Source organism: Venturia canescens, chromosome 11 (genome assembly GCF_019457755.1).
Source record: "Venturia canescens isolate UGA chromosome 11, ASM1945775v1, whole genome shotgun sequence".
Lineage (NCBI taxonomy): Eukaryota > Metazoa > Arthropoda > Insecta > Hymenoptera > Ichneumonidae > Venturia > Venturia canescens.
In genome coordinates this window covers 11,985,779-12,003,158 of record NC_057431.1, presented here as the reverse complement: position 1 = coordinate 12,003,158, position 17,380 = coordinate 11,985,779, and the positions used below count along the sequence as shown (strand labels likewise).

The following is a 17,380-nucleotide window of genomic DNA, read 5'->3' as shown; positions in this document are numbered from 1 at the left end:
TTTAAGCCCCACCCATTTTCGCTCGCTCTTTCCGTGCTGTTGTCAGGGCACATGAGAAAGGTGCGGGTGGGGGTCGAAACAGCGAACGATCAAAATAGCGAACAGGCTTTTGTATATCTATATATGCATATATAGATATATAGATATACAGAATGCCTGTTCGCTATTTTGATCGTTCGCTGTTTCGACCCCCACCCGAAAGGTGCAAAGGCAATCGCAGCGACAAGCGATGCTCTTATGTTAGGCAGAGAGTTGGCTTTTGTCACGCAGTCTGTTTATCACACCTCGCCTTCTCTACCACTTTTCATACGTTGCACGTGCTTCTCATTATCCGTTTTTTCAACTTATTTTCTTCGTTTTACACGAGACACATACTTACAGTGTTATTTTTTATTTTCATTGTTATTAAGATATTAGGATTAAAATAGTAGGGGTTTTTTCGGGTATTTGATTAGAATTTATTGTACGCGCGTGTATCATGAAATTTCGCGGTTGATTTTCCTGTGATTTTCCGTGTCATAATTTTCTCGCGAGTGTATTCTCTTGTTAATAATTGTAAATGCCTGGTGCACGTAGAACGCAGAGGCGCATCCCTCAAACAGCGAAAATTAAAGACGGGAGAGTGTACCAAAAAAGTGGGGAATCTCGTGACAAAACGACAATGTAAGTTGAAACAATATTATTTATTATTTATAGGTAGTTAATAGTTCATCATTTCAGGGGCTAGACGGGGCTCCCTCTTTTCGCCTACTATTTATATTCTATTCAAAATTTGCAAATATTATTTTTCAAAGTTTAATTCCATTCATCCTTTTTATCAAGAGACTCGGTAGAGTCTTTGGACAAGTACATTGACAGCCCTGTCATCTGCTGACCCGAGGCTCTCGCCGAGACTATATCAAGAGACTCGGTAGAGTCTCGGGACAAGTACATTGACAGCCCTGTCGTCGGCTGACCCGAGGCTCTCGCCGAGACTATATTATCTCTGAATAAAACGATTCGAGGTAGTGGGGGTAAAATCGACATGTTATTTTGTAGAATAATGAAACTCAGGAGTCATTTCGCTACTTGAAAATTGAAGTTTGAGCCAATTAATAAATTCTCTTTCGATTACGCCCAAAATCAGCATGATCGGTGGCGTAATTACTGAGAAAAAACTTTGCACGGGCTCAAGATTATGCAAAAGTACCAACATTTACGGAGTTGACGCATCTGTATATGGGTTTAGACCGATACATACAAGGGCCTCTTGATGCCCATCACAACAAATCACCGTTGAGAATCTATCCGTCTCGACCAATCGCCGATGAAAGAATTTCTGATAGTCCTCTATATTTTCTTGTATATCGTCTGTTATCGTCTGTTAGGCTCGCTACACACGGTCAATAATAATGTACAGTAATATTGCACAATAAGTGGTAGGGAGTAGATTGGCCGAAAATGGTCGCTGTCACTATTTCCGGTCGGCCAAAGTCACTAGCCGAAAAAAATGGGGTAAGATAGTTGTAGAAACAAGGCACAGATGTCGCAATAAGCTTTTTCGTCGATAAATTCGGAAATTACAGTTTCGGCGGCAGGGATTCTCATTCTCATATGAATTCATACGATAGATACGCATCCGAGACTTGTTTTGGCAGTTATACGTCATCTTGACATTTAAGGTTATGATCCCCAAAGTGTGTTGATGCATGCGGAGTGTAAAATTCATGAATGAAAATAATTAGTTAAAAGTGGAAGGAGTCAATTATCAATGACGCGATTAATACGTGTTTAATAATAATAATGATGATAGTGATATTTTTTTCATAGAACTTGTGATATATGAAATGGCAGGGTGTCAGTACATCACCGAGCAATCGGATCCGGCATTGTTCGCGTATATCTATTATCTATATATATCTATATATCTATTATATACGCGAACAATGCAGGATCCAATTGCTCGGTGATGTACTGACACCCTGCCATTTCATATATCACAAGTTCTATCACTGCATCAACACACTTTGGGGATCATAACCTCAAATGTCAAGATGACGTATAACTGCCAAAACAAGTCTCGGATGCGTATCTATCGTATGAATTCATATGAGAATGAGAATCCCTACCGCCCAGACTGTAATTTCCGAATTTATCGACGAAAAAGCTTATTGCGACATCTATGCCTTGTTTCTACAACTATCTTACCCCATTTTTTTCGGCTAGTGACTTTGGCCGACCGGAAATAGTGACAGCGGCCATTTTCGGCCAATCTACTCCCTACCCAATAAGTTTGTATGGTGTGTAGTGCGCCATAAATTTAAGATAGCTCGCTCAAACTTCTGTTGAATGATTGCCCAATGTTTCAATACTACATCTACACGTTCAATAATATTCGCTCTGCTCTTTCCAATCCTTATTTTGACTCCATCGGTTTGCAGCGGATCGATACATATTATTAATTGGTTGCCTAATATGTGTCTTATGATTTTCTACTATTTCTTCATGCTGATTGTGGTAACGTGATTCAAGAGGTTTCCAACTATATGATCATCAATCGCACATTTTGTACATCAGATTCTGAAAACAGTTTCTGGTCTTGATATAAGTGTATAATTATTCTTTTTCCACCTGGTCTGTCGAGTAATAAATTTTGAAATTTGTTCCAAAAAGTCTTTGAATGCTTTTTTTGCTGATAATATGAAAAGTTGAATCTTTGGAATGCGGTAGGCAAACACAAATATTGACAACAATACTTATGACGTGTATGTTGAGTATTCCTATTCTGCAAACTGCAAATGTGGAATTATTGGTGAAAATATTCATTACGATAAGTCTACAGTTGCTCAGTTTTGGATGCGATTAAGTATAATACCTGCCAACATCATGGAAACCTACAGAATTTCTGAATGTTATGTGCGCTATGTCATTTTAATGTAACATCGTGACTTCTAACAACTTTTCACTCTAATACTATAAATTTGGATCATTGAAATACAGCAAAAATCTGCAAACTATAAAATTTATATACTGTGCCATTCATTTTACTTTTTGACTCTCACCGTAACATAAATATGAAGTGAAAAATTCATTACAATGTCTTCAGTTGATCATTTATGGATGGATTTGAAATTGCTGTCTTCCAAACTAATTGCGCAGATACATTGAATCGCAGCAGATACCTGCGAACTCTGAAATTTCTGTGGGTAAGTATATGTGCTAGTATCACCCCCTATCTTTGATTATAGTAATATGTAATGGAACTTAGTTCAGCAAGTTTTAAAGTGTTTCTTTCCAAATAGTATTGAAGTTTGTATTACTGCGGTATGGAGCGAAAACCTTCAAACTTTCATATTTTTGTGTCGCAGCATGTGTGCCAATGATTTAGATTTTTTACTCCAACCGTAACATGTAATCTCAAAAATTCATCTCAAACGTCTTCAGCTTTTCTAAATATCTAAATTTTCCTTTTTCTATTCTATTGTGAGTTTTTAAATTTCTAAATTCAATTCTAAATTCTCCTGAAATTGTTTTTCTACAAAACCAATGCAGGTACCTTAAACGTCGTTGAATTCCGTTGCTCTGTTGAAATAAGTACGCTCAGTTTTTTTTCCTTCGTTGAGTTCTGACATAATGAATGTTTCCAGGTGCCTTTTTTCTGCAACTATCAAACTGTAGATAATTGAATCTGAGCGGCCACTTGCAAACTTTGGAAATATATTCCATCGGGGGCACGTTTTGGATGACATGAAAATGTCTAGATTCAGAATGCAAAAACGACATTTAAAAATGGCCAATTCTCTTGGATTTGTTGTGACTTTAATTTGATCTATCTTTCCTCATTTCCTTTCTTTTTTCTAACGTTATAAGCCGAAAATCATATCCCGGCCCCCATCCCGCTTTCGACCGTGCTCTTTGGTTCCTAATTGACAAAACATATTAGAGTACAAGGAAAAAAATCGCCAAAGTCCAAGAACAGACCTGTGACAAAATATTTCCAGTACAGTTTTGACGAAAAATAGGTCGTTTTCGTGGAAATCAACGTTATAAGCCAAAAATCATATCCCGGCCTCCAACCCACTTTCGACCGTGCTCTTGGGTTCCTAATTGACAAAACATATTAGAGTACAAGGAAAAAAACTTCCCCTAGGAAAAAAAGTTTGGGACAAGTACATTGATGGTCCCTCGTTTGCTGATAATTCCATCCATAAAACAAACTTTAAAATAAAATTTTTATAAAAAATGGGCAAAAAAATTATTTTATAAAAAAAATACAGAACAATTCGAAAAAAATTTCACAAATCTTGAAAAAACATTATCTTTAAAAAAAACTAACCTGTATCTATTTTTTAAAGTGTTAAAAGAATCAAATAACAAGTAAAAAATAAAAACCGAAAAATCGCGCTTGAAATCATTTTGGAAACCGATGCCTCATTCTTTTTATTTGATTCGAAGGGCTAAATCAATTAAAAAAAATTCCATCTAATTTACGTGCAGCATTAAAATTTATTATATCAATTCGAGGCCAAGTATTTTCTAATAAATTGAAAAAAGTTACCATTTGAGTTACGTGCAACACTAAAATTTATGATATCAATCGAAGGACAAGTAATTTATGAGTAACTCCAAATTTCAACATTATGGAATTGTTTTAAGAAGCTTTTAAATCCAAAAAAATCACATGCAAGCTAGTCATTTCTTACTCTATGGTGGCAAAGACTTATAAGACAATCGATTCTTTTCAGACTTTCAGGAGCTACTGATATTATTCACAATATTTGACGTCGATTGGATCGATAGAAATTATGTTTAAATATGAGTTAAAAGTACTTGTCCGGCCCATCACTTTCCATTAAACTTATTATATTTAAATAAAAATCAGAACTTTTTTAGAACTGATGGAGCACAAATATTCATGCAGAGGAAATTTAGAGAGTTATCTTGAAGTAATTTTCTCTTAATTGCACTAATTTAATAAGAATGGAAACAAATTGTCCTGTAATATACAAAAGATGTTATTGTGCATCGATAAATAAAAAACATTTTGCACATTAAATATGTTGAAGCTTCCAAAATAACTTCCCAGTTTGTATTGCTATGACGGCAGTTTTTACTTCTCACTTCTTCCAGCGAACGAATTTCATTCGGCATAACTAACCTATACTATTATTAAGAAATATTAAACTAATAATAAATCACATTTCAATAAATTTTTAACCGGATTCTGCCGTACAGTTTCGTTTTTTTATGATTGATTTTTATTTGAATGGAAAGTGATGGGCCGGACAAGTACTTTTAACTCATATTTAAACATAATTTCTATCGATCCAATCGACGTCAAATATTGTGAATAATATCAGTAGCTCCTGAAAGTCTGAAAAGAATCGATTGTCTTATAAGTCTCTGCCACCATGGAGTAAGAAATGACTAGCTTGCATGTGATTTTTTTGGATTTAAAAATCTTTTTTCTTCAACCATTTTTCGGTGAGATATCTGATTTTGAATGGAAAAGGATCCTTTTGTCTTTGATCGTCGATATCTCACCCCATAACCACACAAAGAATGAATATACAATTTTGAGAACTAGAAGAGTTCGCCTACACGATCTGTTTTCGAATTTTTTAAAGCGAAAAATTCTTTCACCTGTGATATTGATTTAAAGAAGAAAGATAAAAATTATTTTTCATCTTACAATAGTATTTTTGAAAAATTTGGTAAGGATCGTGTAGGCGAACTCTTCTAGTTTCCAAAACGGCCTTTTTATTCGGTGTGGTTGCTGAGTTCTGAAATATCAATGATCATTTATCAGACAAAAGATCATTTTACATGAAAAGTCAAATATCTTAGCAAAGAATGGTCGTAAAAAAAAGCAAATTGAATGTGAATATGCAAACTATCTGGCCCGTAACTTGAATTGATACTTAAAAAAATTGGCCAAGTTCATTGGCCGCAAAAGAAACTTAAAATATGTACCAAATTTTTTCTCGCATTGTTCGTTAAAATCGTCGGATAACCGTCGTTTACAACAAAATTTCGCTGAAAAATCTCAAAACTAGAAATTTTAATCTTCAAAATGATTTTTTTTTTAAATATCAATCAGACTACTTTTTACGAAGATATGGTCTTTTAGAGATGACCAAAATTCTAGCGAAATTTCTCTGTACTCTGCGTTGTTTACAGTAGTGTAAATATATGTATTTTTCTGTGGATATGAGGTTTTCTATGTCTGCTATGCTCTTCAATAATAGTAAAATGTAATTTCATATTACAGTTACCTTCGTTGCAAAAACAAAACGACTTGCAATGGCACTGCGAAAATGGTAAATGGCGAAATTGTGAATCTGAATTCACATTCACAATTTTGTATGCCAAATGAAAATGCTGAGCCTATCGCGCGGTTCAGAGAGGCTTTGGCAGATGCGCTGTCTCGACATTGGTATGGCCTAAAGGCTCTTTACGATTCCATGGCTACTGTGTAAGTTTTTGAATTCAATCACGTATTATTTTTTTGTCAAATGAAAACACTGCTGTTCATAAGGATCAGTACACGTAACAAAATTTCGAGCCGCACTGAAAGTCGGATGGCTCTGTAAAAACCAAAGAGATAATTGATTGTATAAAGCAGCATTTTCTAAATGACAAATCCAACTTCATGCTGTTTTCTTAAAAAATTTTTTGCAATTATATTTAATTTATATTCGGTGTGTACTTCTTCAAAGAGCCGTTTTTTCTCTGTTTTTTAGATATTCGAAACTGATCATACAGCTTCTGAAGAATTTTTCCGTCGATTTTTTTTTCAAGTAAAGGTGTAAAAAATGAGCAGTAATCTTGAATTTTATTTCTTTAAAAGTTTTGTGCAATTTTATTCACAAAGTTATGTTGGTTCCACATACTGTAGATCATTTTTTGAAAGTGTGGCTCAATTCAAAAACTGAGACGTTTCAATAAAATCGTCCGAAGAGGACAAAGTGCCATAAGTTTATTTTGAATGTACCCGAATTTTTGTACCATTTTTTCTCCTGATTTTTTTTCAACCATGTACAATGTAAACTTTGATGATTGAAGTAGCTTTAACTCGAGAACCATACAATTTAGATAAAACCTTTATTAAAGAAGACTGTTTTGGTTAAAAGTTTTGAATCCACTATAACATTGGTTTTGAATTTGTTTAGCTTAATCTCGAAAATTTAACTAATTGTTGGGACTGAAAAAAAAAAAATTATAAATTGTCTCCGACGTAGTCATCCTGATGCTGCGGAGAAAATGTCCTATCTGGAGATCCGAAGTTTCATGAAGAAGTGCAGGAGGAGACGTTATCCGCAGCAACCTCATACGATAGAGGTATTCGTGCAGCAACTAACCGCTCCAGAATACACCAGGAATTTGGAATACGAAACGGGTCATTTGACGGTTGTTCTAATAACTGATGAAAATAACGGAAAGCACGTAATTTTTTACGATGCGAAGTTCGTGCAAGAAGAGATGACCGAAGTGACACGGTTATTTATTGATGCAACATTTAAATCGAGGCCTCGGCTCCAAGGAGTCTATCAAGTACTTACGATTCTGGGAGTCAAATTAAACCACGTAAGATTTTTGTTGTTGTTTAACTTCGACTTGTTATGCTTGTTTGTTGATGGAGATATTCATCAAGGAATGTGACCACGTATCGAAACTAGTACATTTTTAACCTCCACCCCACAACAATAAACTCGAAGACGCAGCCGCTCATTTGTTCAAAATACGGGTTTTTAATTTCACAGACAGTAATTGATACACTGAAGTAATGTAAAGATTATTCGGCAATAGTTGTTACTGAAGGTTTTTTTAAATGAAACATTTTCATTCAATAGGAAGTAGTGTGTATAATAGTCACAGTTATTTTGGCGATGGACGAATTTTTTCGCTTCCAAAACGTTGATCGTTTTAAAATATACAAAAAAAAATCTATACTAAATGTAAGCCCTTTATTGTAATATCAAGGTGTGCCAATAACCCCTTACTTTTTCCAGACAACGTGGGCTTTTCGCATGTTTTGATCAATCTTATGTTTGCTTGTTGTTTCGCGAAAAATCTGTAATTAAGCAAAAATGTTCATAATCATGCTATTTTAAAGTGAAAAAAGTTTGACGATATTCATACAAAGTTACGTATCAGTTTTCATTCCTCCAATGCCACCCTTAGACTCCGGGTGGAGTAAAAAAAAGGGTTTTGCGATGACTTTATTGATTATTCTTCGCCAATGAGAACGATCCCTATAGATGGAACTGTAAAGAAAAGAAAAAAAATACCCATGATCAAATATCTTGAAAAATCACTCCCATCCCCTAAAAATCATTCAAGTCAGTATAAATAGTAGGAAAATTTATTTTAAAAATTATTGGAACAAATAAAGTTATTTACTTTCAGAAAAAGTGTTGGACAAGGAGATTATTATATGTAACATTTTGATGCGCAATGCATTTACTTAACTATCCCCATTCTGGCAAAAATAAAAAATCGATATTCAATGTTACTTAATATTCTCTTTATAATGCTAATTTCATAAGAATACAAAAGGAACATAAACTTAAAAGAAACACATTTAATATTGTTTTTGTTTTTTGCAAATTTAGTCAGATATTATGTATTAATCTGTTGAAAGCTTCCTTTGTGAGGAAATCAAAATTAAAAATATAGTTCCTCATAAAGGGAGAATTGAGCAAAGGAATTTGAAAATTATAATTTACAGCATTGTTTATGAATTTTGCCCAACTTTTTTCACTAAAAAAAAGTATAATTAGAAATATTTTTGCTCCGATACAGATTTTTCGGTGAACAATAAGGCCTTCAAAAAAAATATTGATCAAAACATGCAAAAAACTCATGTTATTTAAACGGGAAAAGTAAAAGGTTATATGCACCCCTTAATACTGAAATAAAGTGATAAAATTTGATATAGGTTATTTTTCATAAATTTAGAAATGATCTACGTTTCTGGAGTGAAAAAATTCGTCCGTCACCAAAACAACTGTCACTCTAGCGTACAAACATGACTTCGTTTTCCATTATAATAGTATTAAGAACTTGATATGGTTGTCCGATCTAGGGATTTCCTTTCATCTGGGCAGTGATGTCTTCAAAAACGCAAGTGGCCTATGAAGCCATTTTGCGCTACGCGCGGGAGCAAATTATTCCTTCCAATGCAGTAAAATTGGTGATGAGTGACTTCGAAAGAGATTTGCGGAATGCAGTATCAAGCACATTTACCTCTGCTCTTAGCACGGGCTGCAATACGCATTATGATCGAGTAGGTATCCTTATGTAAACTAGGTTGTCTTGTTGCATGATTTTTAAGATGACCAACAGGTAAAAAAACTCGCATTTTTCGGAGAAGTTCAAATTTAAAAGAAATTTGAATAATTAAAAAAAAAATCTATCGAGAGTTTTATTACAAAACAATGTACGGTTAATCATGCACCGCGACCAACATGAAGTAATGATCGACAAAAAACCGTGATTTTTCAGGCAATTTATCAGAAAGCAAAATCACTCGGTTTGCGAACTTTACTTCGAGATAATATCGAAGCAAAAGTGTGGTTTAAAAAAACATTGGCGCTGGCGTACTTGCCGAAAAATTTGATCGAGGACCAGTATAACTCGATTAAAAACGATTTGTCCCCACCGGTACGAACAAGATGTGTGAATTTCTTGCGTTATTACGAGCGTTATTGGCTACGTACAGTTACGCCGGCAGGCTATAGTGTGTACGGACTCGGCCAGCGGACAAATAACATCATTGAGTCGTACAATCATCGACTGGGGGGTCGAATGGAAAATCGCCCTCATCCCTGGGATTTCATCAGTGAGTATTACTAGAGTCGCGGCAGCCACTCGGACAAATACATTTATAAAAGAGAGATCGCTCCAAGACTCTTTACCGGAGACACCGCGATTCTAATTGTTCGCAGTTTTACCTCCCTACTGCAACTTGAAATAAAAATGTTGGTCATCAAACATTTCCCATAATGTTATTTTTTGTTGTCAAAGGCAAGCTCCTGAGATTGCAGTCCGATGTGCAGACCGACCTTCGCCGCTTGAAAAATAACTATCAGACATCTCGCCACGCACGCTACACGACGGTGTTCAAGCAGAAATATATTTTTCAAGGTAGGGTGTACTATTTCATATTTTACCTACGCATACCCTAACGGGTTTTAACGTCTATCTAATTTCTGCCACCACTTTTTTCCCGCTTCATTGTACGTTTTCGTATGGTATTTGAATATGTGGGTATTTGAAAAAAAAAATAGTAATACGTTGAAATTTTTGTATGGATGGAGTTCTTTTTCGGAAGCCTACTGACTGTTAACCCTAATCACTCACTTGAGGTCTAAACGACCCCATTTGTTTTTTAAGTTCTGATGTTTTCCAGCAAGCGACACTGTAGAATATTGTGCAACACTGTGCAACGCAGTGTCGTATGGTGCCCGTGCTATTTCCCTGTTGTTGGAACGCATTATGTAACACAGTGTTGCTCTGTGATGCTTGCTGAAAAATGTTCCTAAAGCAGTGTGAGTAATTATGGTTAAGGTTATAATTGCAAGAATCATCACTTCGTGTTATATGAAACGAGATATGAAAGTTTAAATCAATTATAAGTTCGGTGTTTGAAGACTTCACTGTAATTAGTGAAATTGCTCATATTTTAGAAGAATCTGACCCATAATCAAGAGGCTCGGTAGAGTCTCGGGACGAGTACATTGACAGCCCTGTCGTCTGCTGGCCTGAGGCTCTCGCCGAGACTATACTTTCTCTGAATAAAACGATTCGCGGTGGTGGGGGTAAAATTGGCATGTCATTTTCTTTAATTTATGTATACTAGGATCTTCATTTATAATTTTTTTTTTAGCGTGGCGGGAACTGCATTTCCGAGAGATTACCCCAAGTGAATTTCTCACAAGAGCGGCAGCACTCAAAGACAACATCGATGAGTTTATAGCACAGCAAACTGAAGCACGTGAAGGCGAAGAGTTCGAGCTGCAAGAACCCCCGGTAGCTGTGCCATTAGGTAAAACCTTTCATTTATAACATAACAACAATTGTATATAGCACTTAAAATGCGATGTAATTGTTGCACCGTGTAACTTAAGATATTTTCTACTACCTCAATTGATCAATTGATTTGTAAGTAGAGCAAGATCCGGACTACAATCGTGTGATCTTCGACGGGAACAGACCTGAGTGGCTTTTTGATGATGTGGAAGTACCGCGAGCAGCTCCAGAAAACGGTAATCCATGACAATTTATCGCGTCGTAGTAGGCGTTGAATGTGTGCAGAAAGTAATGAATTATTTGATAAAATAATCGTACATAATTAATGTACACTAGGGTGATTAAAAAAAAAAGATTTTTGTTTGAAGCCTCCTTTTTAAAAGTTATAAGTGTTATTTAAAGAGTTACATGTAGTTGGCGGCCGAAAAATGCGTGTTTTTGTGATTTTCCATAAGAGAGAGAGAGAGAGAGAGAGAGATTCTCTGTGAATTCAACCACTTTTTTTTCAACCATCTCAGATCTACTCCATAGTTGGTTATATCAAAGCACTACTAAAAGGCACTCTATGTAAATTTTTTTTAGATTTTTAAATTTATTATTTTAGAAAATGCCGTTTTTCCAAATGAATATATGTCAGAAACTTCAATAACTGAAAATAAATGTCTCGACCTAAAAGTTGTAGTTTTTTTGTTAGCTTTCAAGCGGTTGACTTGAAATAATTTTAACGTTCTGGTAACGCTGATTTTCACCAAAACAGGGGGAAATCATTTTTTTATTCAAAAACTCTTCCTGTATGTCTGACAATATCGCAAAAAAATCGCCAGTGGTACGGATCAAGATTCTAGGGTGAAAAAAGTGAAACCACACAAATTAATGTTTTTATATACCAGAACCTCGATCCATGCCACTCTGGCAATTTTTTTGCGATATCTTCAGAGACACTGGAAGACTGTAATTTTTTCAGTAAAAAAAAACATGGCTATTTTCGAATAAAAAAATAATTTCCCCATTTTTTGGTAAAGAATTAGCGTTAGCGGAACGTTAAAATTATTTCACGTAGCCGGTCGAAAGTTAACACAAAAGTACAACTTTTATATGAAGACATTTTTTTTCAGTTACTTCAGTACTTTAGTATCCGAGATATATTCATTTGGAAAAAACGGCATTTTTTAAAATGTTGAATTGAAAAATCTGAAAAAATTTACATAGAATGCGTTTTAGTGGTGCTTCGATATAACCAATTATGGGGGAAATCTCAGATGGTCAAAAGAAGTGGCTGAGTTGACGGAGAATCCTTCAAGAATAACATGAAAAAAATTATTTTTGCTTCCTCTCATTTTTATCACTGGCAAATGATACGTTATGTAGGAAATCTCCGAACGTATGTTTGTAGAGAATTGAACGTTCTATAAAAAAGGTTGCAAGTCATTTTCTAATAAGTTTACTGGTTTAAATTTAATCAAGATCAAAGTTTAATTTACCGTAAATTTTTCCGATTTGTAGATGTCAGCGGAACTATTAGTTTCACCGCAAAAATATGCACAATCTTTGATGTAAAACGTAAATTAAACTTTCAAGAGCTGTTAATCAACAGTTTTTTTGGAATAAAAATAAAATTTATTACACTTTAAGAAAATATTCAGTAAAAGTTAGCTTAAAAATTTTAGTTTTTTATTAAAACATTACATTCATTGTAGTATCATGATATATTTTTATTCAATTTTATTTTTACTTTGAATAAATGTTATTAAAATTGTAAATAAGAAATTTTGGTGATAAATCGAACAATATACCATAGTGATATTTATCTGTATTAGTAAAGAATAATACTACAAATAAAGATAAATATCGCTTAGCAGTATGATTAACAAGCACAGTAGCTTTACTCTCAACTCAATTTAAAGAAGGAAAAGATTATATTACCGACAAAGCTTAAAAACAATCATTTTTATCGAATGATAAATTTAAAAAGAAGTTGCTGATTCTAAATTATAAATAATAAATTTCAGTGGTATATCGAACGATAAAACACTGAAATTTTTGAGATTTTTATTGACAATAATAATTTTCAAAAAAAATATTCAAAGTGAAATTGAAATCGAATAAAAATATATCATGATACTACAATAAATGCGATTTTAATAAGAAACTTCAATTTTAAAGCCATTTTTTACTGAAAAATTTCTTTAAGTGTACTATTTTATTATTATTATTACAAAAAACTATTGTCCGACATCTCTTAAAAGTTAAATTTATGTTTTCCATGAAATTTTGTGCACAATTTTCTGATGAAACTAATAGTTCCGCTGTAATATCCACAAATCGGAAAAATTAACTGTAAATAAAATGTTGACCTTGAATAACTTTTGAACGAGTATACCTATTAGAAAATTACTCGGAACCTTTTTTGTAGAGCATTCAAAATATGCCTGGAGATTTTCCATATGACGTATCATTTGCCAGTGATAAAAATCAGATGATGCAAAAATAGCTTTTTTCATGTTATACTCATGGAAAATCGAAAATGTGATGCGAACCACCTTAATATTAATATCAAGAGCTCATATTTTCATAGGCTTATTTTTATATCTAAATGAAATTTTTTCCCGCAAACAGATCAATGACATGGGAAACGGTCTGTTCGTCCTGTCTAAATTTTATAAGTTACCAATCGGATATCTTACAACAAAACAATTACATGTTCTTAAAGGAAATTGAATGCCCTACAAAAAAAGTTCTCTTATCATTTTGTGATAGAACTCTTCGTTTAAAAGTTATTTATACAGTCCAAAGTTGAACTTGGAGTATATTTCAAGATTTTTTCACTTTTCTGGCAAAACTGTCAGACTTATCGCAAACTTTCACAGAACCTTTTGTGAGGAATATTTTATTTTATATAAAATGATGTCAATCAATCATTTTTAAACTTAATCATTTCATAGTTGACAGTTTTATACATTTTTTAGATGAAAAGTTATTATTTCGCCAGTATTATTTTTTGAATAAACAAAAAATATAATTAAAAAGACACCAATTTGAACAAAGTTATTTTCTTAGATTCAATGTTGATACAAACTGTACTGTATTTTCTTAAAATATCAAATTTTTAATTATAAATAGAAGAAATATGTATAATCCGAAAATGACTGTCAATATACTTGTACATTTTCAAAACATATTGCATTGTCCTACATTCTTTGCCAATCAATGATTGTAGTCTTCTATCATACCAATTTCGACGAAATAGTAAGTTTACTCCAAAAGATCCTTTCTAAAGCTGTCAACTGTGATATCATTAGGTTAAAAAATGATTAATCGACATGGTTTTATATGAAATAAAATATTCTTTAAAAAAGGTTGTGACATTCTGCAAAAAGTCTAATAAGTTTTACCAGAAAAGTGAAATTCTTAAAATGTACTCCGAATTCGACTTTGACCTTGAATAACTTTGGAAATTGTAAGGGGCATCTTTTTTTACCTTTCTACAACTTCTAAAAAGGGGGGCTGCTGTCAAAAAAAGGAAATATCGTTTTTTTTTAAATTACCTTAATATACATATATACTTTCCATTTGACATAGATGTTTATGAGAATGATTCGGATGACGGGTCATCCAGTGAAGATGAGCCCAAAATTCAAGTCGACATTGATTCGATCGAGGTCGAGACTGGGAATAATGTGTCGATGGACGAAGAAAAGAGAGCGCCATCGCCTGACAACGACGGTAAATATTATGGATTGCCAGACAACAATTTTAGAATTGATTTGTATCATGCGAAGCTTGATAATTAAATTTCTCACATGTTTCAATTAATGCTATGTAGAGGGCAACCTACCCGAACCTAGGCCAACAGTTTCCAATGATGGGGAGCTAATACCATCGCTCGACAACGACGGTAATGTTTTAAAATTATGCGAAAATCCTTCTGAGAATTATTGCACTAATATTGAATGTAATTATAAATTAAACATTTGTTGTTTGAACAAATCAAAGAACCAGTCAGATCGCAATGAGGTCGAGGAGGCTAAACAGCGGCCAATGGAGGGTGCAGGTAACTTTTGTGGAATTGTACTGAAAAATTTTCTTAATATATGAATTTTCTTGCATTGACATGATATTCCATTAGCATAGAATATTTAATTCAGAATTACATGGAGTATAAATGAGACAAATAATAAGCGAAATATTTAATTTGTAATATCGTTTGATATAACAGTAATACATTCGCGCTAATAATTATTTATATTAATTTATATAGTGGGACCAATCCGTCGGAAACATAGAAGGAGGAGAAAAAAGAAAAAAAAGTGACAATTCCTGTGCAAGAAAATGTGGACGGCAAAAATGTGGAGAGATTAATTTCTCAAAAATTACAGAGATGAGGCAAAAGGCCGAGGCATGGGAACAGGAAAGTGCAACAACCGAAAACGAAAGACTTCGGACTCAATTAGCAGCCACCCAAAACTAGCTGCAGATAGTGGAAGAAACGGTGGAAACTGTTGAAGAAAGAGGTAATAACATCACAGTTACACAGTTCATGTTGAAAATATTCATTTAAAATGTTGTTTAATAGAAAATTGGTTATCACAATCTGCAATATTTTTTGAAACGTCGATGTCATCACTATTTATTTGATACTGAATTCTATGTCTTATCTGAATTCTATATCTTCTCCCTAAAAGAAAATATACTTCTTTTAAAAATTTTTTTTACAGCCCTGTGCCGGATATATTATCTACAACAGGCCACCCATATTTATTTGCCGTGTGGCCATTTCATCGGTTGCTCCTCAAGCGCTGATAGGATTTGGGCACAAAACAACCACAAATGTCCCCTTTGCCGAACAATTTGCACCGAAATTCTACGAAGAGTATACCAAGAGCTGTAAAATTTATTTTGTTGGAAAATAAATATTTTATTCATTTATATGCTGTATAGTATATATGCGATATGTTATATAATATAGTTTATTTACTTTGTTTAATAAATTATTGATAGTAATGGAATGTTTCCATATGTTTTTACCACGTATTTATTTCATAATTAATTATGAAAAAAATGTAAATGTCATGAAGATCGTACGAAGAGAGGACTGGCGAACAGTCAGCTGCATCGAATTGATAGGGATCGAAAATTCGCTGTTTTCGTGATTTTTTTTCAATGGTAAAAATACTCCAATAATTCTAATATTTTTTTATGAGTCCCATTGAAATCTCTTCAATAACAGAGAATGAATCGTTCTAACTTCTGATCCCCACCCGTTTGATTGTATTTGCTTTATTGTTTTTTTTTTAATTATTGAAAATGTCTGGTAAAAAAAATGGGCCCTGATGGTGTGTACGATTCTAGCCATAATTATTATCCAAATCTAAATTCTACAAAAGATCATAGACATACGTGTCGATCTCATGATATGCAGGATTTTTTATTAAATTTCCTTAATACCGGCGGTTTGAACAGAAAATACTAAATTTAGACAAATTTTTTCAACAGTTTTTCGTGAATAAAAGATGGAAAGATGAAAACAAATAAAAAAAAAACACCCTCCGTAGCAAGACAGTGACACTCATGCCAATTAATCTTTCTCAGAATTTCGATTCGGCTAACAATTACGGTTGTAATCGTGTACGCCGTTCCTTTATAGGAATTTTGGATGATAAAAAAACAACGTAAAAAAATGAAAATAAACGTTCAAAAATGCATTCCCTATTCTCTTAGAGTGCTTTAATGAGACTCAAAAAAATTAGTCTGATTAGCGTATTTTAATTACTGAAAAAAAATCGTGAAAAAATAGTATATTACACACCTAAGGAGGGAATGTAGACTACTTCAAACCGCGGGCAGAATTGTCACCCGAGCCGAAGGCGAGGGTGATAAGCACGCGGTTTGATGTGGTCTAATTTCACTCCCGTGGAGTGTATACTATTTTTCACCACACATGCACCGAAAATTCAACCTTCCGATTTCGGAAAGTTGAACTTTCGGCGCATGTGTGGTGAAAAAGATTTTTTTCGATCCGTCACATTCGAATGATCCATAACACTGCTCGTTCTGCGAGCCAGATTCTACTCTTCCATCTCATAACATTTTAGAGTTCAATTTTAAGGTGGATGGGTAACGGCTACGTGATTTTTGTAGCAACTATATTTTTCGAAAATTTCAAAAGACGAAACTTGCTTGAAAATAATAATTTTATTATTTTATAAATGTAATTGGTAAAGAACCAACATTTTTATACAATTTTATTAAAGGACGTTTGAAGAGTTTCTTTTGACTGGCGTGGTGCACCTGCTGCCGCTGCTGTTGATGTGACGCTGTCAGTTTTGTTTACAAATTTTGTAGGTTATGAAGTGAGTTTACTGTCCAA

At 33.7% G+C, this 17,380-nt stretch overlaps 1 protein-coding gene across 3 annotated transcripts; it reads left to right on the top strand.

The window, feature by feature from the left end:
- Positions 1-240: 240 nt before the first annotated feature.
- LOC122417824 (uncharacterized) lies at positions 241-15,939 on the top strand. 3 transcript variants are annotated; one of them, XM_043431636.1, is made up of 13 exons: positions 241-663; positions 6,251-6,454; positions 7,221-7,566; positions 9,068-9,268; positions 9,487-9,823; positions 10,009-10,128; positions 10,871-11,029; positions 11,154-11,249; positions 14,593-14,736; positions 14,837-14,908; positions 15,007-15,064; positions 15,390-15,524; positions 15,729-15,939. In XM_043431636.1, exons 1-11 carry the CDS (start codon positions 560-562, stop codon positions 15,024-15,026), a joined length of 1,803 nt encoding a protein of 600 aa, XP_043287571.1. In that variant the 5' UTR covers positions 241-559; the 3' UTR covers positions 15,027-15,064; positions 15,390-15,524; positions 15,729-15,939. The 3 variants fall into 3 exon arrangements, with proteins under 3 accessions (XP_043287571.1, XP_043287570.1, XP_043287572.1); XM_043431635.1 differs by having other exon boundaries at positions 15,272-15,524; XM_043431637.1 differs by lacking the exon at positions 241-663 and adding an exon at positions 3,128-3,185 and having other exon boundaries at positions 15,272-15,524.
- The last annotated feature ends 1,441 nt before the right edge of the window (positions 15,940-17,380 follow it).